This window comes from Podarcis erhardii, assembly GCF_964252035.2.
Source record: "Podarcis erhardii genome assembly, chromosome: 7".
Lineage (NCBI taxonomy): Eukaryota > Metazoa > Chordata > Lepidosauria > Squamata > Lacertidae > Podarcis > Podarcis erhardii.
Window position 1 is genome coordinate 64,048,398 of NC_138511.1, and position 27,690 is coordinate 64,076,087.

At 43.0% G+C, this 27,690-nt stretch overlaps 2 protein-coding genes and 1 long non-coding RNA gene across 4 annotated transcripts in view; 1 reads left to right on the top strand and 2 right to left on the bottom strand.

Annotated features, from left to right (window-relative positions):
* The window catches only part of LOC309347266 (protein argonaute-1), a 47,195-nt gene extending 36,083 nt beyond the window's left edge, over window positions 1-11,112 (bottom strand). Inside the window, exon 1 of the mRNA XM_081871656.1 lies at window positions 10,946-11,112. Coding sequence (XP_081727782.1) covers window positions 10,946-10,970 — 25 coding nt within the window. The 5' untranslated portion in view covers window positions 10,971-11,112. The remainder of the gene's footprint in view (window positions 1-10,945) is intronic.
* Window positions 11,113-11,231: 119 nt separating this feature from the next.
* LOC309347559 lies at window positions 11,232-14,817 on the top strand. Its single transcript, XR_014158977.1, has 3 exons — window positions 11,232-11,349; window positions 11,651-11,814; window positions 13,106-14,817. It is a non-coding gene; the product is annotated as an uncharacterized lncRNA (long non-coding RNA).
* Window positions 14,818-15,456: 639 nt separating this feature from the next.
* Window positions 15,457-27,690, bottom strand: part of LOC309347558 (protein argonaute-4) — a 35,789-nt gene continuing 23,555 nt past the window's right edge. The window contains exons 13-18 of one of the 2 annotated variants that reach the window (XR_014158976.1): window positions 27,082-27,397; window positions 25,446-25,580; window positions 21,475-21,576; window positions 20,863-21,062; window positions 19,403-20,024; window positions 15,457-17,025 (exon numbers count right to left, since the gene is read on the bottom strand). Coding sequence is in view for 1 of the 2 variants with exons in the window: in XM_081872229.1 (XP_081728355.1) it covers window positions 19,916-20,024; window positions 20,863-21,062; window positions 21,475-21,576; window positions 25,446-25,580; window positions 27,082-27,397 (862 nt within the window). In the remaining variant the exon portion in view is untranslated. Of the gene's footprint in view, window positions 17,026-17,567; window positions 20,025-20,862; window positions 21,063-21,474; window positions 21,577-25,445; window positions 25,581-27,081; window positions 27,398-27,690 lie in introns of those variants that run through there. The other variant, XM_081872229.1, reaches the window with a different exon arrangement.

Genomic DNA, 27,690 nt, shown 5'->3' on the forward strand with positions numbered 1-27,690 from the left:
CTTTCCCACCCCTCTTTTCACGGCACCCTAGGACTTACCCATGGCAGAATGCCTGCCCAAGAGGCAAGCGACACCAACACCCCCCAAAGAACACAGGAAGCTGCCTTAGCCCAAACCAGACCATTGCTCCATCTGGCCCAGTGCTGTCCGCACTGACGGACAAGAGACTGTCTAGAGTTTCAGATAGGGGTCTTTCTCCCAGCCCTACCTGGAGATGCTGGGGGTTGAGCCTGGGACCTCCCAAAGGCCAAGGAGATGCTCTACCCCAGAGATTCAGACCTCCTCCAAAGCACTTTCCCCAAGGCACCATTAAGCTTTTTCAGCCAATACTTGCCCTGCCCCAGAACATAGGACGCTGCCTTGTTCAGAGTCAGGTCATTGATCCATCTGACTCAGTACTGCCTACACCAGCCTTTCTCAAACTTGGGTCCAGTGCTAGAAACTCAGATATATAAGCTAATCACTGGTCTAAAATGACTGGCAGCACCTCTCCATGGTTTCAGACAGGGGAAATTCCCAGAGATGCCACTGAGGATTGAATTTGGAGCCTTCTGGAAGCAAAGGAGGTGCTCTATCACTGAGCTATGACCAAGACAGGGAGCAGTTCTGAGGTTCATGTCCATTCTATATACTTGCAGTCAGGAGGGCTAGATGCTTGCTTTAAAAATACAGCAGAGACAATACAAGTCTTGGCACTTTGCCCAGTGCTCCTGCAATATCACAGCTCTGGTTATGCAGCATGCACGGTGGTGGAGGCAGGGAAGTGGGTGAGAAGGTCTTCAAGCCCAAGATCTGCTCCTAATCTCAGCATGATCACAGGTTCTGGGAAAGTAGCATTTGAACATGACTTTTATGTATTTTCAGGTTCCTAAGAAACCAAGCTTCCTGAGTTCAGAGCTATGATGGCAAAAATACTCAAGGTTCCTGAAATGAGACAGCCAAGATGCACTGGTTTTCCTAATTCTCAAAAGCTCAAGATTGTTCAGTACCTAACTGCAAAGTTTCCAGTCATATCCAGGGGCAACATCTTCTGAATAAATTTTGCAGAATAAGAAGTGCAAAGCGGCCACCTGTTCATTATCTCCAATATGCAGAAATGTGGTATGCAAATTGTGCTCATTGCAAAGCAATTTAAATGAGTTAGAAGTTTCATTTTAACACTACCTTGCAGGAATGCCATAACTGTTCCTTGTTTGTGTGTTTGAGCTTTTGTGATTTCATGACAGAGAATATTTTTTTAAAACTTAACATCACACACACCCTAAAATACTGGAGAGTTTTAGTGGTGGCACAGTGGTTAGAGTGCCAGACTAGGACCTGGGAGACCAGGGTTCAAATCCCCACTTGGCCATCAAGCTCACCAGGTGATCTTGGGCCAGCCTCTCAGTCTAGCCCACCTCACAGGGTTGCTGTGAGGGTAAAAACAGATAGCTAGCTGTACTATCTTAACCAGGGGAAGAGTAACAAAAAACAAAACACAATCATGTTTAGAGGTAGAACCCATGCTTTAAAAGACTGTTTAAGACTTTGTTGGGTTTTTAGTTTTACTAGAGGAAGGATCTTAACCTAGACGATGGTCACAGATGATGGAATTTGTAGTCCAACAACATCTATAGGGCCACCAGGTTTGTACCCCTGCTTTAGCTGAAATTCGAGAAGACTAGCTAGGCCAACTAAGTTCTGCTCAGAGAAGAACCATTGACATTAATGGACCAAAGTCACTCTTGTTATTTCATTTCAATGCATCTATTCTGAGTGTGACTAATGTTTGATATAACTGTCTAGAAATAAAAAGATGACAAGCAATTCCAGGGACCCAGCTGTGCTCCTTGAAGGAAGGGAAGGAAATTAAGAGACAACACTGTGGCTCTTACCTGTAAAAGGTGAGCCAATGATCCACAGAACAGAAGGGTGGCAAGGGGGGAATCAGCAACCACAATGAACTTAACTTTGCCAGATGCAAACACAACTTCCATTTGCACCAATTAAAAACAAAGATGATTGGATTTCTGAGCACATGGCTCCACAGAGCTGTTCACAACGGAACGAAATATACAAAGGTAACAATTCAATATATCCACTTTATTGCAACACTAGCCCTAAAAGACAGTTCAAAATAGACTGAAATACACCAGCAGTGAAAAGAAATGTCAGCAGACCCCCAGAATAGAAACCCCCATTTATATTACACGAAGGCCCTCATGAAAAAGTAGGTCTTCAAGGCCCATGTAAAGACCACATGGGATGGGTCCTGCCCAACTTAGAGCAAGATCTAATTCCACTTAACTGCGGGGCCACCACCATGGCGGCCCTACTACGAATACCATCCAGACAAATTGTCTTCACAGATGCAGACGAGACATTTGGGCAACCCAGTCCTAAAGAGCTTGAGGTCATCGCCATGGCACAGTTGAAGAAACCGCATCTACAAAACGCAAGTAACCAAAGCCAGCACAGGGGAACCCAGAGAGACAGTCACCCCTTTATCAAGACCTGCCCCATTCTCCCTAGAAACAAGGGGGTGCCCCTCTGCATACCTCCACTCACCATGGCAAAGTTGCATTAAGCCTCCACTTTGTCATGCAAATGAATGAGCCTAGGCAGAGGGGCACAAGGAGGGGAAGAAGCCTATTTTCAGTTGCAGCACAACACATCCAGCAGTATGAAACCAGACTTTGCCACTGAAAGATCCGGCAGCAAACTTCTTTTTCCCCCTGCTCACCAGAGGCAGCATATTCCAAAGAGAATGTCCACGTCTGGTTTCCCCCTGAAACCCATCCTTCCCCCCAAGCATCTTTATTTGGGTGTGCAGAGAGAATTCAAGGCCTCCGAACCTCTGTTTTGAGATAATCCCCATCCTAAACAAAGGATTTGTCTTAACAGCTGTCAGCCAGCTCTAGATCAACAGCTGCTTGATGGGGGCTGCCCTGTTAGGAGGGCATGAAATTAACATGTCTATTTAGATCCTTGCACCCCCAACACAAGGGGGGGGATGCACCAACGATCCTAGACAACACAGGACACATGGAGTAGCTTTGTTTTCACGGAGGCTTTTGGGAGGATAAACTGCCACCTCCACCCTTTCTCTCCCACATACTCTCCTGCTGTTTCAATAAATTAACTGGGGGCAGGGAGAGAAGTGAGATCCCAAAGGGGAAAGAGGGGGAGGGGGAACCACACACACAGACCCACCGCTTTCCAAACGGCAGCAAAGTTGTGACTGCGGGCAACACATGTCATTAATCACTCCTCTAGGAACCAGCTCTCAATCTGCCGAACCAAACACACACAAAAGGATAGACAGCAAAGTTTCCCATTCACAGGGGGGTCACCAGCACCAGGGGTAGGGGATGCCCACTCCCAGCCACTGCCAAGGGGGCTTGGGAAAGGCATTCTCAAGGCCTAATACGTTCCAGCATCTGATTTTTAGAAGATGGAATCTAATTTCTAAAATTAAACTTATCCTGCATAGAACTATGGATTAGATTGGATTGGGTTCCTCTCTGGTGCCTACACAGGCTGGATCTAGACACATCAAAGCAGCGTTAAAACAGGTACATTTAAACAGAGAAATCTGGTAGGGAAAAACTGGGACTCCACAGCGCCATCTGGTGGCACAGTGTTATAGCACATATACAATGGTACCTCGGGTTACATACGCTTCAGGCTACAGACTCCATTAACCCAGAAAGAGTACCTCAGGTTAAGAACTTTGCTTCAGGATGAGAACAGAAATCGTGCTCCGGCTGTGTGGCGGCAGTGGGAGGCCCCATTAGCTAAAGTGGTGCTTCAGGTTAAGAACAGTTTCAGGTTAAGAACGGATCTCCGGAACGAATTAAGTACTTAACCCGAGATACCACTGTAAATCGCTATTTCTTTATCAATCTAGCTGAGTCCACAGTCTTCAAAAAGGAGCAGAAATCAGCAATAAATGCACTGATCAACAAGCAAGTATCGTCGGGTGTTGTTGTTTGTTCCATTTGTACCCATTCATCACTCACTGAGGGGTAGTGAGACTCGCCTTTCTCCAGAACCAGTAGTGTTAGCTTTTGTCAGACTTTTCTTTAGAACATAAACTCAAAGTAGTTTGCAAAAAAACAAAACAAACACACACACACACACACACACACACACACATAATAACAGTCCAAATTACTAAACACCTAGAATATGCCACTCCAGTGGTAAAAGATGGCAGTCAACATTGGGGCTGCCATTTTTGTGTGGCAGCTGCTATTTTTCTCCATAAAATGCCTCCACATGACCAATGGTCAGAGCTAACAGGAATTGGGAGTCAAACAGCAACTGGAGAACCAAAAGTTCCCCACCTTTAAATTACACATTCCTTGAAGCTGTAACAGGCTTTTTGTAAACCTGGGAGAATCAATACTACATGACTACCATTTTTCTTTCTTCCTCACCTGAAGCATTTATTTTTAAGAAGAATTAACACCTAGATTTAATCTGTATTAAATTACAGTAATCTGCATTAACAGCAAATTTCATTTGTTTAGACAGGCACAAGATGAAGCTATTCCATATAACTGAGGATATTTTTAAGTAGGAAAAAACACAGTTAGGCATGCAACAAATTCAAAACTCAACAGGTTATTTGCTGTAATTGAATATGTGCCCCAAGCAAAATTCCTAGAAGACAACTCAAGCTATCAGAGCCAGCATGAAGATGGCATTTAAACAAAGAACTTAGAAATCTATGCAGATGAATAAAAGGCAAAATCTTTTCTCACCTAAGTTCTGCAAAGCCGCAAGTTTGCACTCACTGCCTGCTGATGATTCTCTGCTATGCTATGATGAAGTTAATGTAAGCTTGTTATGGATTTGATGCCAAAAATCACACAAATCACAAAGATTTTGCATCACGCAGAGGCCACAGGGCCATACTAAACAAAACAAAGTGTACATTGCTCAGAGTTGGAGCAAGAAGAGACCTCAACATAACATTCTAGTCTACAGTGAAGGAACACATAAAATGAAGCAACCAAAACCTCATTTTGGACCTAGGAAAACCACCATCTCCTTCAAATCAACCATATGGCATGGCAAGAGCATCTAAAATCAGCAAAGCAATAAGCAGTAACTACAGGATGCAAAACTTTTCAAGCCACACCTGCAAAGGGGAAAAAACAGGAGCCTGATCCAAGGGCATTCCCAATTCTTTGGTCACATCCAGGTCATACATTTAAACCACATGGTTCCCCCGCAAAGAATCCTGGGAACTGTAGTTCACAGAGCTACAATTCCCAGCATGCTTAACAGGATTTTATTTCAGAGGCAGGGTGTTATCCAGAAATAATTCTGTGCTTTTTGTGTTTGGTGCCTTTTCTGTTACTGCAGGGCAGCAACAACAAAAAAGGTGCCAAATTCAAAAAGCAAGAAATTTTACCTGTGCACAGAACAGAAGAATTGGGAGAACATCTCCTGTTCAGTTTGGATCAGCTGAGCTTACCTGACCCACATCTGATATCATATGACACCAGGTGATGGGCAGACAGGCAGGCATGGCTTAGGGAAAACAATGCTGCAGGCAAAATAAGAAGTTCTCAGAGCTCAAGGCTTCCCAGCACTGCCCTAGAGAGCGATCTAATCTAGCATGTTTATTTTACTGGCATTTAGTAAACAAAGCTAAAAACTCTAGTCTACAACCTGACTTGCAATAGGCATCCATTCATTCTTTTTAATGAACTTGTGAAACTAAACATTTCCCACCCCTACAAATATCACACAGCAGTCAATGGTGTGGCTGTGAACCCCAGCTGTTTCGTAAGTCGCAATTCTGTAGGAACTCAGCAAAAGCGGCAGAATTTAACTCTTAAGTATTTTACACTTTTGTTGCTGGACTGAGCCAGATTGGTTATTTTGAAGTGGTAAAAATGATGCAAAATGCTTGGCAAATGATTTGCACTTGAAACTTTTGAGTCAAACATCCCTGATCCAATGTTAGTCCTACTCAGAGGAGACCTACTGAAAGGAAGGACTTAGTTGGGATGCAATCCTATTTATTTTATCTATCAAATTAAAATCCGCCTTGTGGAGTTATCAACACATCCTCAGTTCACATCTGCAATCAGTTTGTCAAGATCAGCCATTAGGGTTCACAGCCATCAAACTGTGTGCCATGAGGCGCCATATCTAGAAAGGAAGCAGTCTGTCATACCTCTGCATTCAAACAGGAGCATTCAAACCACTCTGGACACAGAGACAAATGCAGAAATGTCTGCTGTTGCATCCCTTAATGAGTGTCTGTTCTCACTTGGCTTCTTCTAAACACAACAACTCACACAAGATAGGCTCCATAGAGGCTTATTTCTTGATAAGCTATACTTACATTGACACAGATTGATCAAGCCAATACAAGTTGTATGGCTATTTGGGTAACACTCTAAATTGCTATGTTTATCGTGGAATTGTAGAGTTGGAAGGGACCCCAAGGGTTATCCAGTCCAACCCCTGCAATATAGAGATCTTTTGCCCAATGTGGTGCTCAAACCCACAACTCTGATATTAAGAGTCTCACGCTATACCAACAGAGATATTCCACTGAATACAGCTAAGTACAGCTTAATGCCAAAATTGGCTTTTGGAAAAGTCCAACTTGTAGTTTAGCCACTTGGCTTCTGGTAGCAAGTAAGAATTGTAACTGAGGCAGCCAGCCAGCCAGAGAAACTTAGAGAAGTTGTATTTGCTTTTCAAGCTGGAAAAGGGCCATCTAAGCATGTATGGGGTGTGTTAGAAAGTCAGATATATAAGCCAAATTTTGATTGTGCAGATAAAATATCACAGATAGAATTCTACAGGATGTAATGTTAGTGTGTGAAAACAGGCAAGATCCAATGGTCCCCCAAGCATGCACCTCCAGATGGCAAAGACATCAGGCACCATCCAGGCGCCCAAATATATTCACTTGGTCGCAAGTGGCAGATAGTCAGGTGCCAAATTTGCCTAGCACCCGGCAAATTTCGAATACTGGTGCCAGGAACAATTTTTCTTTAAGAATGGACCCTTCCACTTGGTCCAAGGCACCATCTTAATTAAATTCCTTTCTCCAGGTTCAAGCCCTGCCTCCAAAGACATGAATGGACACATGTCTAGTTTCTGAAACAAAAATGGTGTAAGTCCTTCTAATGAGGCAGCTGCCCTGTGCAAGACTAAGCATACCCACCCAGAACTCAGTGGGTCTTCCTCCCAGGTAAAGAGGGGTTAGGATCGCAACCTTCATCACACAAAAACTTTATGGGTGAATTTCCACAAGTTAAAACCAGAACTAGAAGCAAGCCAGCCTTCACTCTTGGGCTCTGCATTTATTTTAAAGAACACCAGGAACACAGGAAGCTGCCTTCTACAGAGTCAGGCCCCTCCAGGATGTTAGGCAGGAGAGGTCTCTCCAAGGCCTACCTGGAGAGGGTGAGGATTGAACCTGCAACCTTTTGCATGCAAAGCAGATGTTCTGCCACTGAGCTACAGCCCTTCCTGGGATGTGAGTACACACCTGCAGCCTGGCAAGCAGACAACCAACTTGATATGCCAGCAAACCCCACTCCTCTCTCACCAACCTAACTGGGAAGAAGTTGGAGGACTTAAGACCTGGGAAAGCCATATGAAGTCTCATCCCTTTTAAATAGTGGTCATGTTCACATGTCATAATCCAGACCTTCTGGTTTACTGAACCTGGGCAGGGTGTTGGTACATCGCTGCCCAGCTGTCCCTACTTCAGCCCTGCCCCAGAGCAAGGAGAATAAATGAAACAGAAACTTAAGACTTTGTGTTATAGCTAAACAAGGGGCCGTGATCTATTGCTCCCTAACAAGCCACAATTGCTGGCCAGTCCAAACCCATGATTTGCTGTGGCTTGTTAGGGAAAACCAAAACCACAAACCCTGGGCTTGGTCAGTCTGCAAAGCCAAGGCTGGCTGATTTGTTTCTCCTGCTCCTGCTAGGGGGAAGAGCAAGCAGAAGCAATCAGGCCATGTGCATGGGCACACAGCTCATGCCCTGTAAACCACAATAAGCTAGATAACTCGGTGGCAGAGAACCTGCCCTGAACGAGGAAGGGCCAAGGTTAATCCCCCCAGTATCTCCAGGTAGCGCTGGGAATGCCTCCTCTCAGAGACCTTGGAGAGCCGCTGCCGGACAGTGTAAACTGTAGACAATGCTGAGCCAGTGGGACCAGTGGGAGGCAGGTTCCTATGTTTCTAAAACCTGGCTCAGAGTCACATGGAACCAGCCACTATGTAGCCATGGGCACACCAGTCTCATCAGCCTGACAGATCACCACCCGCAACACTTTTTTAATAGCAGTGACCCAGCCTAACAAGGCTATTGAGGAGACAATGAAGCAAGAGATCACAAAGCACTTTGCAAGTGTAGTAAACAATCACCCACCTCCCTGGAAGTTAGGTTTTGCCTCTACAAGGCACTATGGGAAAGTTGTTTGTTTTTTTTTTTTTAAAAACCATATCTGAAAAGATGTCAGGAAACTCAAGCATCAATTCTCTTTCCCATCAACCTAGAAGGGCTTTGTGTGTCAATTTAAAGTAGGTCTGAAAGCAAGATGTTCTACTTTTGTAAAAGCCAACAAAAGAAAAGGCGCGCGCGCGCACACACACACACACACACAAATACTGATGGGTTTCAATAGCCTTCTGATCACTCCTTCAGTACACAAAAACAGGACAACAGCCTCTCCACCAGGCTGGAGTTGCCCTCCAGTTGTTCTGGACTATTACTTGTGCTGATGGGATTTGCTGTCTAAAACACCTGGAGGGCGCCTACTTGACAAAGGCTGCAAGAGAGTCTTTCCTCCTCCAGCTACTCAAAGGCTGTGGGCATATCTTCCCCTCAAACCTCTTAGCTATGCCTGGAGGGAAAGGGGGGGGCTCACCAAGGACCCAGCTGCTGCCAGCTTCCCTTCTCCTAACAAGGGATCCTTATCTTTCTGCTTCTGTCCCCTCGTCATCCAGCTTTCAGGCATGCTCAGCCACTCAAAACCGACCCCCCAGCTTCCCTGATACAGCGAAGGGGGCAGCACGAATGCCTCTATGTCCCCTCCACTAGTCAGCTCCAAAATCATTTCCCAAATCTCAATTAAGCAGCAAGTATCTTACAAAAATGTTTGTGCAAAGATTCAGCATTTTATCTCCTCCTCCTGGACAGGGCATGTGTTTCTCCCTCTCACCCACCTTCACACCCCTGTCTATGTAACAAGCAAGGCTTCGCTCGCACACCTAAAGTCAGTTTTGCTCCTGAATCAGCCAGACTCCTTTAAACCCAGGAGACCCAGAGCAGAGAAAGCCCCTCTTAGTGCTCTCCTATTCAGGGTGATTTGTGCTGAAGTGAGCTTCCCTCTCTGAGGATCTGCAGCACCACATTCTCCCCTCTTTCAAAAGCTATTGGACCTCTCAGTGCCCAGCAAACGCTTACTCTCCATATCTTCTCTCCTTTGCAACATTCTCCTTTCAAGAGCCACAAGGCATTTCATACCTGCTAAGCCAACATCTCCCTCCACTCAACTTGGCGCTTGGATGTGCTAATGCTGCAGATTTCTCCTCTGCCTCCACTTAAGTACTCAACAGGCCCCTCTCACCTTGTTGCACATAATAATACTAGTAGTAGTAGTGCTTATATACTGCTTTTTGTCACAAGTTACCTCAAAGTGGTTTACATTTTTTAAAAAATCAATTTGAAACAGCAGGTCACATCCACATCATACAATTAAAGCACACATACGCAAACAGTCCTGGAAGCTGTAGTTTACCACTCGCAGAGCTACAATTCCCAGCACCTGTAACAAAATACAGCTAATGGGACACTTTTTTTTTGGTGGCAGGAGCCATGAACTTTAAATGTATGATGTGGATGTAACCATGCACAAAGTTAATCCCTGCACATCAATCTGTTGGAGAGGGGGATGGGCAGTTTTAAAGTCATCATTGCCTGTTCCTATCCAACACATTTAGGATACTGGGGGACGTCCTCAACCTTTAGTCCCAGTGATGGTGTGTGTGTGTTTATTTCTTCTCAATATTACTGCATTTTGTCCTTCTCAATTAGCTGCTGCTCCCCCTTTCCCTAGGCAAGAACACCCCCAACGCAAGTGCTTCTTTAGCCCCTAACCCCTCCAACTTGCCTGGGAATGCCCACTTCCTCCCATCCACCCCTCAGCATCGCCTTCTCTTTGCCAACTACTCTTGCAGCCCAACTGGAACCCATCAGACAACTCCCTCTCCACATGTGGCTCCAGGTGCCCTGGACGCCACGCCGGGACTCCTTTCTCAAAGTCCCAAGACTTCTCATTCTCTCCCCTCCCCCACCGATCCATGTCTCCTCCCGCCCCTCATCCGCACAGCCCCCTCCGTGTCCTCATCCTTCCTGCATCCCCCACGTACGCGCACTGCAAGCACACACACACACACACACGATTTGCCACTCCGCTCCTTGGCAGACCTCTTTGATCTCACACTTGCACCCATATGGGCCACCCCCCTCCGGCACACACACAGCAGCTGCAGACCCTCCTTTTGTAATCCCCCCACAGACCACTCCTCTGCCTCGGCAGGCCTCTTGCTCTGAGCTCCCCTAAACCCCTCAAGCCCCCTGCAGTCCCCAACACAGCCCACCCTTCCAAAAGAAAACCCTCCCCGCTGTTCCTCAGCAGGCCTCCCACCGTTCTCAGCCCCCTCCCCTCAATTGCACTTCTCCCCATAAGCCCCCAAACATACTGCGGCCCACCAAAGAGCTGAACCCAAACATGCAGCAGACTCGCGCTGCCCCCATGTCGCTTTGCACACCACCCTTGCCTCTCAGCCCCCTCCTCTCAGTTGCACTTGCTCCCCTGAGCCCCTGGACCTATTGCATCTTCCTCCTTCCAAGACTCCCCCCTGCATTCCTTTTAAGCCGTCCCCCCCCCCCCCGCCAGCGTCCTCCATACCTGCTCCCGAGGGTCCTGCTTCCATCCCATCCACGCGGGCGTCGCCCCGAGCCTAGCGGGGGAAAGAGAGAAAGTCGAGGCGGCGGACGCGGTGCGGGGGGGGGGGGGGCGCTGAGTGATGCCCGCGAGCGCGCGCCAGGACCAGGGCGCCGCTCGCGCTGCTGCAGCCGCAGCCTCTGCTCTGTACGAGGCAGGCGCCTGGGATTCGCAGACCGCGCATGCGCAACCGCCCGGCCAACCAGCAGCGCCGGCGACGCGTCACAGGAGGTCTTCAGCTCTTCCCCCCTCCCTGCTCTTCGCCCGAGATAACTGTCCCTAGGCAGTCCTCACTTCAGGCTCTTTTGAGGAATCCTCCATGTGCGGGGCCATGAGTGGTGATTGCATTGGGGACTCATGGGAAACCAGTAAACGGAGGCGACAAAAGGGAGCCTACCGAGTTACACTCCCGTGCAATCTTTCCGTCTCCTTCCCCCCCCCCAGGCTAAAAATTCAATAGGAAAGCTATTTGTCCTGCTTATCACTCCATCTCTCTCTGTTCAATTCCATGAATGCTGTTGTGGGATCTGAGAGCGCAGGAGAGAAAAGGAATTTCATCCGTGTCGAGCTGTTTTTGCCCGCTTAGTGTGGAGGTGATTGTTTAAAAAAAAAACATTTACTAAAAGCCTAAGAAGCGCTAACCCTGTGTTTTTGCCCCCCCACCACTAGCTGCAATTGGAAACCGGAAATCTCTGTGCTGAGCCGTTAAGAGTGTAACAGTGCAGCCCTTCGCTCTTCCCCTTTGCCTCGACTCCTGTTGCCAACAAAGGAAAAGGGGAAAGGAATCCTGTGGGTGCCCCCTGGCGGCGACCTAAGGGAGCCGCAAGAAGAGAGTAAGGCTCGGGGCCGTATAGGGCATATGCAGCATGGGGGCCATTTTGAAACCAGAACGAGTCTGGGGGAATAACTATCCGAGGCCCAAGATGGAGGATAGTATTTTTTACTGCTTCCCATACATTTTTTTAAAAAAAATATGCACTGCAAGTAGAAAACTAGCATAGCAGGGAGAGGGGTAGGCCAATACCCCTGTGCTGTGCTAATCTTCTACTTGCAGGGAGTTGTTGCTGGTTCATCATTTGTTGTTTGTCTGCTTCTCAGACATGGGAGTATTCATCAATGGTACTCCTCACTTTCAGGCTCATCATAAAAAAAAGCCTTGTAACAAAGTTAATCTGGCATAAGGCATGGATGGGGAACATGTGACCCTTCAGTTGTTGGACTACAACTCCTATCAGCCCCAGCCAGCATGATAGTGGTTATGGCATTATAGTCCAACAAGACATATGAAAGTGGTATATTTTGTCATCCTTAATGGAGGCAGTGGAAGACAGGAGTGCCTGGCGTGCTCTGGTCCATGGGGTCACGAAGAGTCAGACACGACTAAACAACAAATGCAGAATATTGGATTAGGCCTGGAGAGACTGAGACTCAGGTTTAAGTTCCCAGCTGGCAATGAAGCTCACTGAATGGCATACTCTTCAACATTTCTCTGATGAAAATAGGGACATCCTACTCCAGAATAATGATATTATTTATACCCTGCCCATCTATGGGTTGTCACTTTTGCATTTTGTCTGAAAGTGCACTGAGATCACATTGACATAGAGCAGAATAATGCTCTGCACTGCAAAAAAAGGCAGAATCTTGAAGATGTGCCTGCTCAAACAAGATTTAAACATAAGTCTGGCGACCTGGAGTCATACTGAATAATTTTGGGGCAGGGGGGCACTTAGTAAAATGAGATGGGAAAGTCCTTGGTGCACTGCAAAGCTTGGATGAATTGTGGGGAATGGGAGGTGGGGAGAAACAATCCCAACTGCTACAAAACAGAATGATGCACAAGCACAATATTTTAAATGGGAAATAAAACTTTATTACATAGGAGATAAAATATTTAATGTCCATTTATCGCTGTAAAAAAAAAAAAAAGCCCCATTATGCTACTACTTCAAATCTTTCTCAACTCACATTCTCTGCTGTGTCTTTGGCACACACCACTGGTCCTACCTCCACAACCAAACAAAGTTTCTGTGTAACTGCAATAATTGCAGTGTTTTTCTCCATTTATCCCCATCTTCATTTCCTCTCTTTAATTTTGCATTTTCAATTACCGGTATATTCCAGATTGTAGTTGTCTTGGATTATGGAATTGTCATCCCATGTTTAGTAAACCATGGGGAAAGCATGCCATAAGTAAATTTGTGCTGCTTTCCTCGTTGACATTTTCTTGGAAGTTTCCAGCAGCCTCGCTCCCCAACTATTAAAAAGATAAAATGAAGTCTACAGCACTGAGAGAACAACAAGCAAAGCAAGTATGCAGATTAAGTATATTCTCAACTGTTCTGTTGAGAACAGTGGTTACCTGAAAGGAAGATGCAAACCTGAAGATTCAAGCCTGAGCAAATAAGGGAGAGCCACCAACACTAAATTTAGTTGTAAGACTAAAGTGGTATACTTGTTCCATTAGAGAAATGTTATGTTGTGCAAGAGAAAACACACGGTGGTTACCGATAGCTTTGCGCAACTATTCTTTGGGCTCCTCTTTGTGCAACATTAAAACTCACCCACCTGCTGGCGCAGGAGTCCTTGCACTAGTAACAGAGAACATTGAATATTGTACAGCCCTTTGTAATACATGTGCATGCCACAATACTCATTCCAGCCCCACTGAACCAACATGTCTCTTGTTCCAGGTGGGCCATCCAAAACCACTAGTTGTTTTAACTTGACCTACATCAAAGCTAGAGTACACAAGAGACCTAGGACTCAGCTACCCTAGTCAAAAAACGACATTTTGAATGCGTTATAAACATACAAAACCAGATGGCACCGGAGAGCAAAATAAATTTCTATGTGATTTTTACATAGTTTTTTTTCTTGTTATAACGATTTTAATTTCTGACTTATTTATAGCATTTTTTCCTAAGTGTAGATCCACCCCTAGCTAGCATTGCAGCATTAAAAAGCTCCCAGAATTTTGTCTGTACAATGCAAAGTTTTATGCTGAAGCAGGCCAGAGGTGGTGAACCTGTGGCCCTCCAGAGGTTGCTGGACTCAAATGACCACTGGTCATGCTAGCTGGGGCAGAGGGGGGGCTGGAGTCCAACAAAACCTGGGGGGAGGGCACAGGTCCCCTGCCCCTGGTGTAGCCATTCACATAACTTGTGATTAAACCACTAGAGGAAGGGTAGAGGGGAGAAACTTCATCCCTAGGTCCCCAATCAAACACTTGGGATGCAGCCTGGCAGAGTCCACTTGCAAAGAATGTGGCCCAGCCGTGTCTGCCCACCACCTCCCTCAGCTGTAGAGTGGTGGAACCTGCAGGTGCCCGAGCCACCATCTCACTCCCAGGAGATGCATGGGTTGGGCACAGTAAGTGCCACCCCCTGTGGTGTGGTGCCCAGTGCCCCCCCCGACTTCCCCAGCTATGCCTCTGAGATCCAGTTACTCTACTGTCCTGTCCCTTTCTCAAAGAGCTGTGCACTAAATGGCTTCTGTTATTTTCTCACAGCTCCTGCAGAATGCATGTCTAATGCTGAATACCCCTACAAATAAAGATTCATCTAGTCTAGCATCCTGTTTGCCACCACAGGGAACAGCCAGGTCCTTGTAGGAAACCAAGAGGCAATTTTTGTCACTGGCATCTTGCCTCTGGGTTAGGAGCCACTGAGAGATCTATCTTTTTCCATGAATATGCCTCATCCCTTTGACATCTGTTCTAGTGAGCAGGATATCTTGTGGCACAGTGAATTCCTTTTTAAGTCAGCTATGGGGTATTGTCAGTTATAGCTTTTACAACAGACAAAAGGAAGTAACAAACTTATTTCTCACCTAGTGCACTTTTGTTTTGTTTTTTCTAAACTACGAAAACTCCACATGATAATTTTTGTTGGGAAGCTATGCCAACGCTTAGCCATTTTGGTTGCTTTTCTGAGCCTAGTTCAGCTCTATAGTTTTTGACACAAGTCACCCAAACTGTTACACAGCCATGGTTCAAACTTTCATGGTATGAAAGTTTCCTAATAAACTTGGACATGGAATTTACCTTGCCTGCTGCCATGCAGTTACCATTTTAACTGTTTTAACTACTACATCTCAAATGATCTATTTCCTGGTTAGTAACTGCCAATTCAGACCTTTTGTGTATATACAATGAGTAGTTTTGGCTACAAAATGAATCACTTTACATTTAACTGAAGCTTATAGCAACTCTTCCAATTACTTATGCCTCTGCTCTTACTTACCATATGGCTCTATGCTTAGATATTACAAATTATGTTATGTTCTCAAGTATCTGGTTTACAAATCAAGCATGTCACTGTTTAATATACAATATTTCCTCTGTTATGCAATATACTGTGTTTAAAATTTAGATAATTTAGACATTTCTCTTAGGAGCACAACAACTATCCTACAGGCTATTCATGATCATGATCATTATCAATTATTATTATACACCAAGAAAGAAAAGAACATTTGGCACCCAAATGCCTTTATTTATTTTTTTGGACACATGAACACAAAATCCCTGCAGGCTAAAAAAAAAGGAAAAAAAATACATTGCAGTTATACACAGCCAGCATATTATCGCAATAGGAAGGCTATTAGCCTACCTTCCCCACCAACAGGGGTTGTGTTTGCTTTTTAAAAAGAAAAAAAGTACCTCGTATTGCTATAGACATACATCCAGTCCAATTTTAATAAAATACAATTTAAAACATTACAAGTCTAACAATATAGAAACAAAACAAAAAAATACATCAGAAGTCAAAAATGAACAAATGCAAACAAGTTTTACATACATGTTTCAGGCTCTAGACAGAAATATCACCAAAATGTGTCAATAGCAAGGTATAAAGAAACTCTTAAGTGATATTCACATATGATCTTTCCTCAAATTGCACAAGGGAAAAAACCTTGCAGTTCAAACAGTATTGATACAATGCCCTCCAAGCTCTACTTTCCTAAAATGAAAGCAGAGCGACTGCCTTGCTATTGAGCAAGAAGGGGGTAAAAAGATCTACAACACATCCACAAGGGTAGTTTTTATGGGAGTGGGAGGTGGGGTTGGAGGTTTGCTAACCTGTCAGAATGGCCTTGTCCCCAACAGGTGGATAAAGGCTTTTGATATAAGGGTCATGTGGGGCAGAATGGGGTGGGGGGGGCACTTCTAAATCATACTGATACATACTGCATGGAACATCTCTTTTGCATCCCTTGATTATGCCTCTTTGGGTGTCATCTTTAAACAGCCCTCAAGCAAAGAGCAAGCAACCCCAGCCTGCACCTCAAATCCGCTACAGAACAAAAGCTTTTCAGAGCCTCTTTTCGAATTTAAGTGCTCACAACAAGCAGAACAGGATAGGGGGAAAGCAAAAAGAGCATGGTGTTTTGGTTGGCTCTATAAACACCTTTTGCTCCTAAAAAATTTCCCCTTCCCCCCACCCCAGTCCAAATTTGCTACATTTGAGAATCTTTCACAACATATAGCTAAACAATAGCCAACAGGCTTTAAACAAAAGGATAAAGCATATAAAAACCCAAACACCATAAGAACCTACAGCTACAGAATGCACGTCTTCCCATTGATTGACACATGCATAACAATTCAGTTCATCCCGTTTTCAGGGTGGTGGTGAGGTTAGTTCAGATGAGCAGAGTCAAGAGATTCTGCCACACAACAGTGTTGCTGCATCTGGATCTTGCAGTCATTAGTTCCAAAGATCTTTTTTGCTACTGTTGCCATCCGTACAGCCCCTTGGATAAATCCTCAGCTTTTAAGCACTCCCACCCCAAAAGACATCATCACACTCTTCAGCAACAGAGAGTTAACTGAACATTTTCTTGCACAGAAAAAAATTCCAACAGGGGCAAAAATTAAAGGGAAATTCATGAAAAATTCCAAGAAAGTGCAAAAGTTGGCAAAAAAAAAGCTCAGACATTTTTGGATGATAATTTTTTGTGACATTAATGCATTAAAAAGAATCCCGCTTATATATATATATAATTTTTAAATACAGAAGACTTCAAAAGATAGCTGCGGTCTGTAATACATAAGAAAGATATAATGATTAGAACAGGGTTTTGTTTTCCTTTGATAGAAGACAAAAAAGATAATTTCATCTAGTCTTGCCTATTTTATGATGAGCGAGTGAGTCAGAAAAGCCCTTTCCAGGGCAAGTTCAGATTCCTGCCTACGCAGTTCTGGACAAAACTGCAAGTTATGTTAAGCACCCATTTAGTAATAAAAAAGCATGCTTTCAACTGGTCACTTTCTTTCTTTAGCAAATGCAGCTAAAGAAGGGGTGGGTGTGTCAGAAGGGTGGAATCCAGATTTGCCTTTGATGACAAAGACATGAGGAAGTAAGGAACTTTTGGCCACAGGCCCAATTATGTTTCCTTTTCCTGACCTGGTGTCATATACAAAATGTGTTACTGATTCTTCCTCAACAGCTAGAAATCAGTGCTTATTAAATATGGTGCCTTTTTCTATCACTCTGCACAGTAACCCCACCACGCCAGTCCTAATCCAAAAGCTCAAACTGTTGTTTATAAGGAAGAAGAGTGGCCAACAGGAAACGTGTCATTTTGGTTTTTTAAGTATACTTAACATGTTGCTTGACTCCGATGTTCAAGAGAGTCAGACTTACCTGCAGACAGGCAAATTAGAGAATCTTTCTGCTCCACATGCACTAGGTGTGCTTGGCGCTAGGAAAAGCTACCTGCCTGATGATGTTACAATATACGTTTTTCTTCTTGACATACTCTCTCCCTCTTTCCAAATTCACGACCTTACCTAGTGCAAAAAAACCGAAACCATGCTACACACTAACACAGGTGCTTAGTCGCTTCAAGGTGCCTTAGTTCTCCATTTGTTGGCCAGCAGGAGTTCGATTCTTGAATTTTCTCCCTGAACAGGTAATTTTAAAAAAGAAAAGCAAAGCAGCAGACCAACTGAAGCAGCACTCTTCTTCCCCACATGTCCTGATATTTATTACACAAGTGAGGTATTCTTAAGGGGAAAAGAAAACGAAAGACTTAAATACGTTTAAATAAATCTAGTATCTAAGCCTGGCCACACTATGTGTCAGAGCAGAGTTTGCTTCGCTCCTGTTTGATTGGGGGGAAATAAAATTTTATAAGCTAGAACCCACAAGGGGGGGGGGAGAGGGGGAAGGAGAAAGAGAGAGATTTCTAAGAGGAGCTTACAAAAACTGCTTTCAGAAGACTAATGTCAAGTGTATTTTGATACAGCTGACTGACAGTATTTAGAAATGTAAACTTTCCAAGTATCTACAAGCTCTATTTCAAAAGACTGAAGGAAAAATCTAAACCACATAGCATATTGCTGACCTTGAGGTCTGGATCCAAACGTTCACAAGGTCACATGACTCTGCAACACCACCTGCTCACATCAGAGACTAGAGTGCAATTATTGGCAAAATCCCAATCTTTCACAGTGGCATCATCTCAGTTAAAAACTAGGAATTTAAAGCATATTGCGCTAACACTCACAAGCTAGTCTCAAGGCAGCACTACTACGGTCTGCAGATGCCCCACCCCACCCCCGCTTTTTGCATTACACATTTTAGTGGAAGAGAACGAAGCAAATAAGAGTTCTAATTTATAGAAATGGGTCAAGATCAACATTGAAATGTACACTTCACACATGCTAGCGAATGTTGCTGTACATGCGGGCAACCTAAACTCTCAGAGAAACAAAAGTTTTAAAATGCTGGTAAAAGTCTTCGATTGCTACTTTCACACTATACACAACTGTACATATTGGCAAAGCCTTTCCTATATATGGAACACCCACTTTCCAAGCTTATAAAAAGGGGCTAGACAGACCAATGGTGAATATAAAACAGTTAAAAATAATCATTTGTAAAAAGCATGAAGGGAGCCTTTTCTGATCCATTTAAGAACAAATTTCCTCTTCAGCAAAGTCAAGTCAATCTACACAAGAATGTTGGCTGTAACTCATGTAAAGTATTCAGCTAGAAAAGTTACTGCCAGGGTATTAAAAAAAAATTATTGCCAAAGTTAAAACCTTCTATGAAAAAGAGTATTAAAAATGACCTCAATTCATCAAACACAGCAGCATAAAATGGGCACTTTCGTAATGTCTGAAAAATACCTAAAACTAATCTTTTAGAACTTAGTCACATACTTTTTAGAGGGGGAAGCAGTTCAGCATTCTGAACCAGACAGTGGCAGTTGTGTGTAACCATTATGATTTTACTAGACCTGCCAGAGGGCATTGCTATCCACTTATGTTACACATTCACAGAACAAGAACCACCAAGTTGAATTCGCAGTTATAGTGCAATTGTTCTGCAGCCCACGACTGCAGAGAGATTTACAAAAAGACTAGTAAAACTTAACAACAAAGCGAAAAAAACAAACAAACAGCAATACCTCAGAAAAGTAATAGTTGTTGAAAGGTGTTTACAGTAAAAGTTCCATTTATAAAGTCTATATGGCCCCACACAGAAGAACAGTGGAATAAGATGTTTTGCCATATCTGGAGACTCACTAAGCAGTATGAAGAAGCCCAGGAGGAATTCAGCTTCTTGATAAGCTTAATGGGGGGAACAAGGAGGTAACTTAAAATTGATTAGCAAAATATTTCAATAAAAACCTTTCGTGCCAAGTCCTTTAAAAATTTCTTTTTACGAGGATCAGCCATTTGCGCTTTGAGGTAAAAATTCAGTCCAATGCAAAGACTGTCTATGAAATTCCTATTTACTGAAAATCACAAAATAAAAATGGCTCAATTGCGCCTGCATCGGATGTTGCTGCGTCAATTCAGTGCAACTGTCCCAAGCTGCTGGTGGTGGACAGCCTGAAATAAAAATGAGCCCTAACCACCAGTGGTTGGTGGCCCGCCCAACTGGGCTACTGCTTCTGCCTCAGACTCTCAGATTCGTATCAGGCAAAATACATTGTGTGCTGGGTGTCATGATGGATCTGCACTGCCTTGGCTAGCGCCTGAGGATCACGGCCGTTGCTCTGTCCTGAAACGTGGCTGCCTTCAGCACTGCGGGGGGACGGGACAAAAAAGAGATTTAGTAAGGCAACATTGTCTCAATTAGTCAACATTTTCTTTATTTATTTTTTAAAAAAATTTATAAATCACAACATCCCCCAAACTGAAAAGCAGTATACAGGAGGATAAAAAGCAAAAAGTGCCAGCAACACCAAAAACAAACAAACATAAAATACAGTTCAAACTTCACAGTGACAAGTAGAAGACAATAAATGCATGCAAACAGCTGCTCTATGAAGGCTCAGAGTACAAGAAAAGGCCACCAAAACTAGAATGCCGTTGGTGCACCATTTGTTAAAAGGAACAGGGTATCCTACCTAGTAAATGCTGCTGCACTAGAGGCCCTACTCTCATTGGCTGCAAGATGAATGTGAGAAGAGTCTTGTTGCTGAGCTCAGAGACCAAAGGTCCATCTAGTCCAGCATCCTGTTCTCACAGTGGTTAACCAGATACCCGTGGGAATCCCACAAGCAGGATGAATTTCAGGGGCATCTAGCATGATTAAGAGAGCCTCCTCAGATTACCTGAGCAACTGAGCAGGCTGTAAGGTTGAAGGCAGGTTCTCAAGTAACCCGGTCCCAGGTTGTTCAGGGCTTTATATACCAACAGCAAAACCTTACGGTGGAATTCAACACAGCGCTAAATGGGAAATGCATTCTTTGACACTCACACTGAATACAAGCCCACAGTCTATCGCAGAGTAAGGAATTTCTAGCCACTGATTGCCTTTAAGTAAGGGAATATGGTCCTTGGGCTGAATAAAGTTCACCATCCCTTCCTGGCCTAGTGGTCCATGGAACAGAAGCATGCATGCCCCTCGACTACTCACCTGTCATGATCTTTGTCCACAAGATGGTATCTTGCCCTAAATGCTACCAGCCTGGCATAGTATGCAGGAGCAGGGATCGAGACAGATCGTGTACACCTGACGTAAGTGTGACACAGCTGGTATGTCAGTAACTGCAATTCATCAGCAGTGAAACAGTTGTCATCCCACAAGACTTGGTAGTGAGAAGGACGGCTAGTTCCCTGCAGGAAGAGAAGGCCAGGAAATCCACTATTTTTATTTTAGAAAACGTGTAATGAAAGTTGAATGACTGGGCCCCTGTCAGAAAGTCCCTTCTCTCTTTCTCCAAGGGTAAATTACATCTCGGGAATAAGAACCCCGTTTATCCCTCTTCTTTTCCAGATGCCTCCCCATTTCTCTGGGATACACAGGTTTTAGTAAGGTTGAATATCACTAACGACAGAGGTAGAAGGGACTGCTCCACTGACTAAGAGGCACAAATGCTGTGGGCCCATTGAATTAACAGTGTATTCATGCATTCTCCCCTCCAGCACACATTTTAATGGCTTAAATGAAGCTGCTGTAGGGCAGTCCCAATGCATATAAAAGTAAATGAATCATCAAAATATTATCATAACCAAAGCTGCAGATTACCTGAATTCCTGCATGGCTACAGAGGTAGAAGTCGAATTCAGAGGGATGTGTGATTGTGCTGTCCACAGTTGTGCCTGCTGGAACATTGCCACTTTTCCCCACCTATTAGATACATCAATGAGTGCCTTAGTATCTGCATTTGTGGCACAATTCAATGCCATTCAACCAACCAGTTGTTACCTTCAATTCAAAATCCTTTATTAGGCATAGCACACCACACAATGACAAACAACATATACAAACTATATAAAATACGGGTACAGCGAACACAATTTATCCTAATCCTATTCTTAACTCCCAAAAATTAATCAATGTACATGAATAATATAATACAATTTAATATAAAATAATAATACAGCACAGCAACGTCACCTACTATTAAAAACCACTAAGTCTCTTTATCATGGCCCATTCTTTCATCATGGACAGCTCTTAAAAATTCGGCCACTATTATAGTAATTTGATCATCGCTGTCCGCCAGCATGTCCTGGACAGTTGATTAAGTACAAATCTGTTTATTGAATTTTAGGGCCTCATATAATTGTATTCTGGCATAACTGCCAAAATCACAGGAGAAGAATATATGTTCTAGGGTATCGAGTTCCTTTTTCCTGCATTTGCAGAGACGCTCAGCTTCTGGGATAGCTAAATATCTTCCTCTCACTACCACTGAGGGAAACATGTTAAATCTGGCCAACATAAAAAGCCTACACGATTCATGATTCTTCAGATTTGTCATGTATCCCTTTTGGAAATCTCTACACAAAGGGAGATTTAAGTGAATGGGAGAGCAGGTGCTGCGCTTTGCCACCTCAAGCATGGCAAGAGCACTTTTTTCTGTGAGAGTCTTCCTAATAATTTCCCATGTATCTTTGGGATCAGATATTTCAAAGTCAGTTAGAATGAGCCCTATAGAATCCAGTTTTCTCCTACATATCAGTGATAGATTGTAAATTGCACTATCACTTAAAAGATCGTAAAGTAGAGAATTAGGGGATAGGGCTCTATAATGGAGGAAGATCCAATATTTCAAGGTCTTCAGCCATGCTCTAACTGATAAAGGCAAATTTCCCAGCTCACAACATATTGTTTCATATTTTACTGAGTTTGCAAGTCCTAATAATGACCTCAGGAGGGAAGCGTGAAATTTATCCAACCTCTTGAGGTCACCTGAAATCCACACTGGTGTGCCGTAAAGAAGTTGGGCACAAAGTTTCATATCAATCACTTGCAATACAGCTGGCATGAATCTGTTTCCTACTGGAGAAAAAAAATAGGATTTTATATGGTGGGCTGTCACTTTGGCCTTAGCTATAGCAGCACATATATGTGTATTCCAATTCATATTATTTTTGAATGTGATTCCCAGATAATTGAAGTGCTTAACTTACTGTATTAGATGTCCATTAATTATACATCCTTTTGGGTTCCCTCTCTTTCTGAATTGCATAATCTTTGTCTTATCATAATTAATTTTGAGATTATTAAGAGAGCAGTAGTTTGAGAAACTCTTAAATAATTTTTTTAAACCCAAAACAGAGAGTGAAATAATTACAGCATCATCTGCATAAAGTAGTAGAGAGAGTGGGCAATTGTTTATATAAGGAGTATGAGTGGTTGCGTTTTGAAGGAATAATGGTAGGTCAGATAAAAAGAGATTAAATAGGGTAGGGGCCAAGATACAGCCTTGCCTAACTCCACGATTATTCAGAATAGGACCTGCAAGTCTACCATCTTTTGATACTTTAACATATATTTGGTTATTAGAATGTAAACTTTGAATCAGTGTAAGTAAATATGGGTCAATACCAAGGTGTTCTAGTTTAGTCCATAGTTTGTTGCGGTCGACCGAATCAAAGGCACTTTTTAAATCCACAAATGCCACAAAGAGTTTCCGTTTATTTCTCATGACATATTTATCCACAAGATGACTTAACACTAGACACTGGTCAAGAGTTGACGAGCCTGCCTTAAAACCAGCCTGCTCTTTACCAGGTAGGCCTTTTGTCAGCATCCATTCTTCCAATTTAATAAGCAGAGATTTGGCATAGATTTTGCTTATGCATGGTAGCAAACTTATAGGCCTGTAATTCTCTTGGCAATTCCTATCACCTTTTTTAAAGATGGGTACCATTATTGAGTTGTTCCACGACTTGGGTACAAGGGCTGATTGATAGATAGAATTAAAAAGCGGCACAAGTTTAATGGCCCACCATTCTATATCTAATTTCAACAGGTCTATTGGGATGCCATCCATACCCGGTGATTTCCCTTGCTTAAACGAAAAGATTATCCTTTTCATCTCCTCAACAGTAATTTGAAATTGTGTGGTTTTTGCCAAAGAAACTTTAAAATTTTCCTTTTTACAAACTTGGTGATCATAAAAAACAGCAGTAAAATGTGAAATCCAAACCTCATCGCTTATATTAGGAAGTTCTGTGGTAACTTTTATTGAGAGAAGTGACCAAAAAGTTTTAGTATCTTTAATTTCTAATGCAGTAACAATTTTAGACCATTTGGCTAGTGCAAACTCAGATTTTTTTTCCAGGAGCATGTTCTTAAAAGCATTTTTCATTTCAAAATAAGTCTTCCAGAGACCTTGAGAGTTGGTAATATAGGCTTCTTTTAGACAAGTTCTAAGTTCTTTCTTATAGTTAATACAATCTTTATCGAACCAGTTATACTTATTTAAAGATTTGTTGCTGGACTGAGAGTCTAAAAAAGAAGAAAATAATTCCTGGATAGTCTTATAGTAACAATCATTATCCTCCAAGGGCAACAAATTTTGGTTAGCCACAGGTTCCGGAAGAACTGGGTTATTTTCAAATACTGCTAATAGATCCTCCCTATTTTTATCACTTATATAAATTCTTTTGGCATAAATAGTCTTATCAATACTAATAGGAGGTCTAATATCACTATTTCTAGGATTCCTGTACATCTCTAAAACTATTGGGAAATGGTCACTCTCTGAGCGAGGTACAACAGTAAAAGAGGCAATTTCATTTAACATTTCAACGGAAACTAGAGAATAATCGATTACGCTCCTTCCCCTTTTGGAGCTAAAAGTAAAATTTCCTGGAATATCCGGCCACATTGAGCCATTCAAAAATGAGAGGTTCAATTCTAAAACCAATTGTAGAAGTTTTCCTCCCGCTTTATTAATAATGATGTCCTTAGAATTCCTTCCTATTCTCAATGGGAGAGGGGCCAATTGTTACCTTCTTGGCCACTTAACAGTGTCACACACTTTAAAATTTGCCTTCCACCTTGTTCTTCAGCTTTGTATAATGTATCAGTTATGTCTAACTGGACTTAAACCAACATTAAGCATAGTTTTGCAGTAACAATAAAACGAAGTATACAACTGCCCTACTGCAGCTACGTTTGTTGTGATAAAAATGGCAAAGTCAGGTATGCTGTCTTGAACACCTTGGGGAAAAGGAAAGCTATAGATGAAATATACTGTTTCTACTACTCTATTTGGCTTTTGGATACCCTCAGTTTATAATTTATTCTTTACACCATTTTCAAAGTTTTAAGCTTTGAAGTTCAGGAAGAACTGCTGCCTGTCTTACAGCTATATGACATTGCCCTACAGCTTAGAGTTGCTATGCTTCTGACAGCAGACTTGCAGAACGGCCAAAAGCAGCACTTTCAGTGTTATTCTGAACCCGAGTCCCGGTGCTTACTTGGTATCCTGTGCATCTGAGCATTTAGTTACAAATTATACCTTAAGAAATTAAGCGCCCTTCTCGAGTCATCCTTTGTCTGGCTGAATGACATTATTTATTATTACTAATTTAATTTACATCCCTGCTCTATGGTTTTTTTTCAACTTCACATTGCAAACAAGCAATGAATAACATTATGAAATGTGCTAATACATTTCTATCAAGAGTTATTTGGCAGCCCCATACAAGATGTGGTCTAATGAGATGCCTCGTCATTCCAAAGGAAGCAATGCCTACCCTTTCAGATTTGTCAGCACAGAACAGCCTTGTGTGATGCCTTTTCTGAACAACTATGTAGGTGATTCCTGGTCTGTAGTCTTCCTCCAAACTGATGCAGGCCTTCCGAATTGCAATGAGTTCTGGCCAGGCCACCTAGAAAATTTAAGTGCTCGACATCAGCTACTTATCTGGATTGCACAAGGTCATTATTTTTATTGTATTTATCCAATACATCCAACTCCTTACATAAAGGACCAGTAAAATAAGTAAAAATAAATAAATAAATTGTCCAGTAGCACCTTAGAGACAGACTAAGTTTGTTCTGGGTATAAGCTTTCGTGTGCATGCACACTGTGTATATAAAGAAGTGTACATGCACATGAAAGCTTATACCCAGAACAAACTTAGTCGGTCTCTAAGGTGCTACTGGACAATTTTTTTATTTATTTCGACTGCATCAGACCAACACCTGAATAAAGGGCCAGATTCCATTGGCAATGTAAGATTTCAACTTAAATGCCAATTCAAGTTGAAGATGAAGAAATACTTTTAGTAAAATACAAGAGGCTCAGATTTGGAGGCTGCCAGCCAGCCTACTGTTTCAGCAAACAATGAGTAAGGAGGAAGCTTAACTAACACATTAGGACAGGGTTCAGTCATTTCAGGTAGTACCAAGTTTCCACACTCAAAGGAAAAGGCAGTTTCTCTTTCTGAAGATTAAACACCCTCTTCCTCATCATTAACAAATGTATAAGGGACATTTAAATGGTTCTAGAATTTAAATGACAACTACACACATCACACAAAAAACACAATTTGCTGGAGAGACAGGCTAGAAATTTAAACAAAAACATGTTAGAATATGGCTCAGTCACTGTGTGTGGATTTTACAATACAACCACTCTTTGGGGGTGGGAGACATGGCATAGTTAATTGCGATAGTTGCTACTCTATAAAATGCAAAGCAGTCACCAAGAAGTCGTCATTTTTCATAGTAAACTGCCTTATACAGCTCAGTACTGTCTTCACAAACTGGCAGAGGCTCTCTGGGGTATATGATAGGGGACATTCTCATTCCCAGCTCTAACTGGAGGTACCAGGGATTGAACATGAGACTTTTTGCATAAAAGGGTGTACTGAGTCACAGATTGGTTTTCTCTTATTATTCATTTATTTTTAATTAAACTTCTAAACTGCTCTTCAACCAAAGATCACAGGGCAGTTTACAGTATAAAAACATAAAAATATATACTGTAATACGAAACAAAAACAATAACTGCCTACAGTACTGTTGTTATTATTTATTCAACTTATATACCACCCTTTTTAACCACTGCCATGTTTACCTATACCTATACAGAGTAGCATTTCTGCAAGGAGGGGGGTATGTAACATGAACCAACAGGCTATTGGTCTGTGGATGTATTGGATCTCAAAAGTAACTGCAGTGGCACAGCCTGCATGTGATACTAATACTGGATCTCAAAATTGGATAATAAAGCTTATGAACTAAAAAATTTTAGGACAGGCTTCTGCTTCATGCAACCTCATGGCACAAACGTCTCTGTCCAGAAAAGAAGTGGTGTCTCCTGGACCTTCCTAAGTTTGGAAAGCTAAACCTCCATGCAACATATAAGGATCTTGAGACGAATACCTGTTTCATCTGCCCTTCTGACACACCTCCCCTATAGTAGATGATCCGCGTGGGCTTGAAGCGGGTTGACTTATAGAACTGGATGAGCAGTTCTCGCACCATGTTGGTCAGGTCCTGAATCACTTCCTGGCTGTACAGCAGCTCTTGGGAAGTTTCCTGGCGGGAAGTCTGTACTCGCACAGTAGCACAGTAGCGGCTAGGGTGGCCGTCCATGCTGCCTACGACAGCAGCGATGGAAGGCTTCTTCCCATCCCCAGCAGGCGGATGTGTGACATCTGCTCCCAGAAAGATCACTGGCTGCTGGAATACAGAGGGCCTGTTCAATTGAAAAGGAGAGAAAAAAAAGTTTACACTGGAAATCAAGAAATGGGATGCATTTTCACATTCCCTTCACCTGTCTTTTGACTTTTAATTTATGCCCCAATGTACACTGTCAGATGGGCAGGGTACCACAAGGACTGAACATTCTGCTGCTCCCATAGACAATGCTGTAACTAACCATAACTGCACCTGGTGCAAACCACATACTGTGCCCCCATGCCCCCACTGGGCCGGTCCACCGTCCCTCTGACCATGTTCCTATGCCCCACAAATAACCCAGAGATGCAT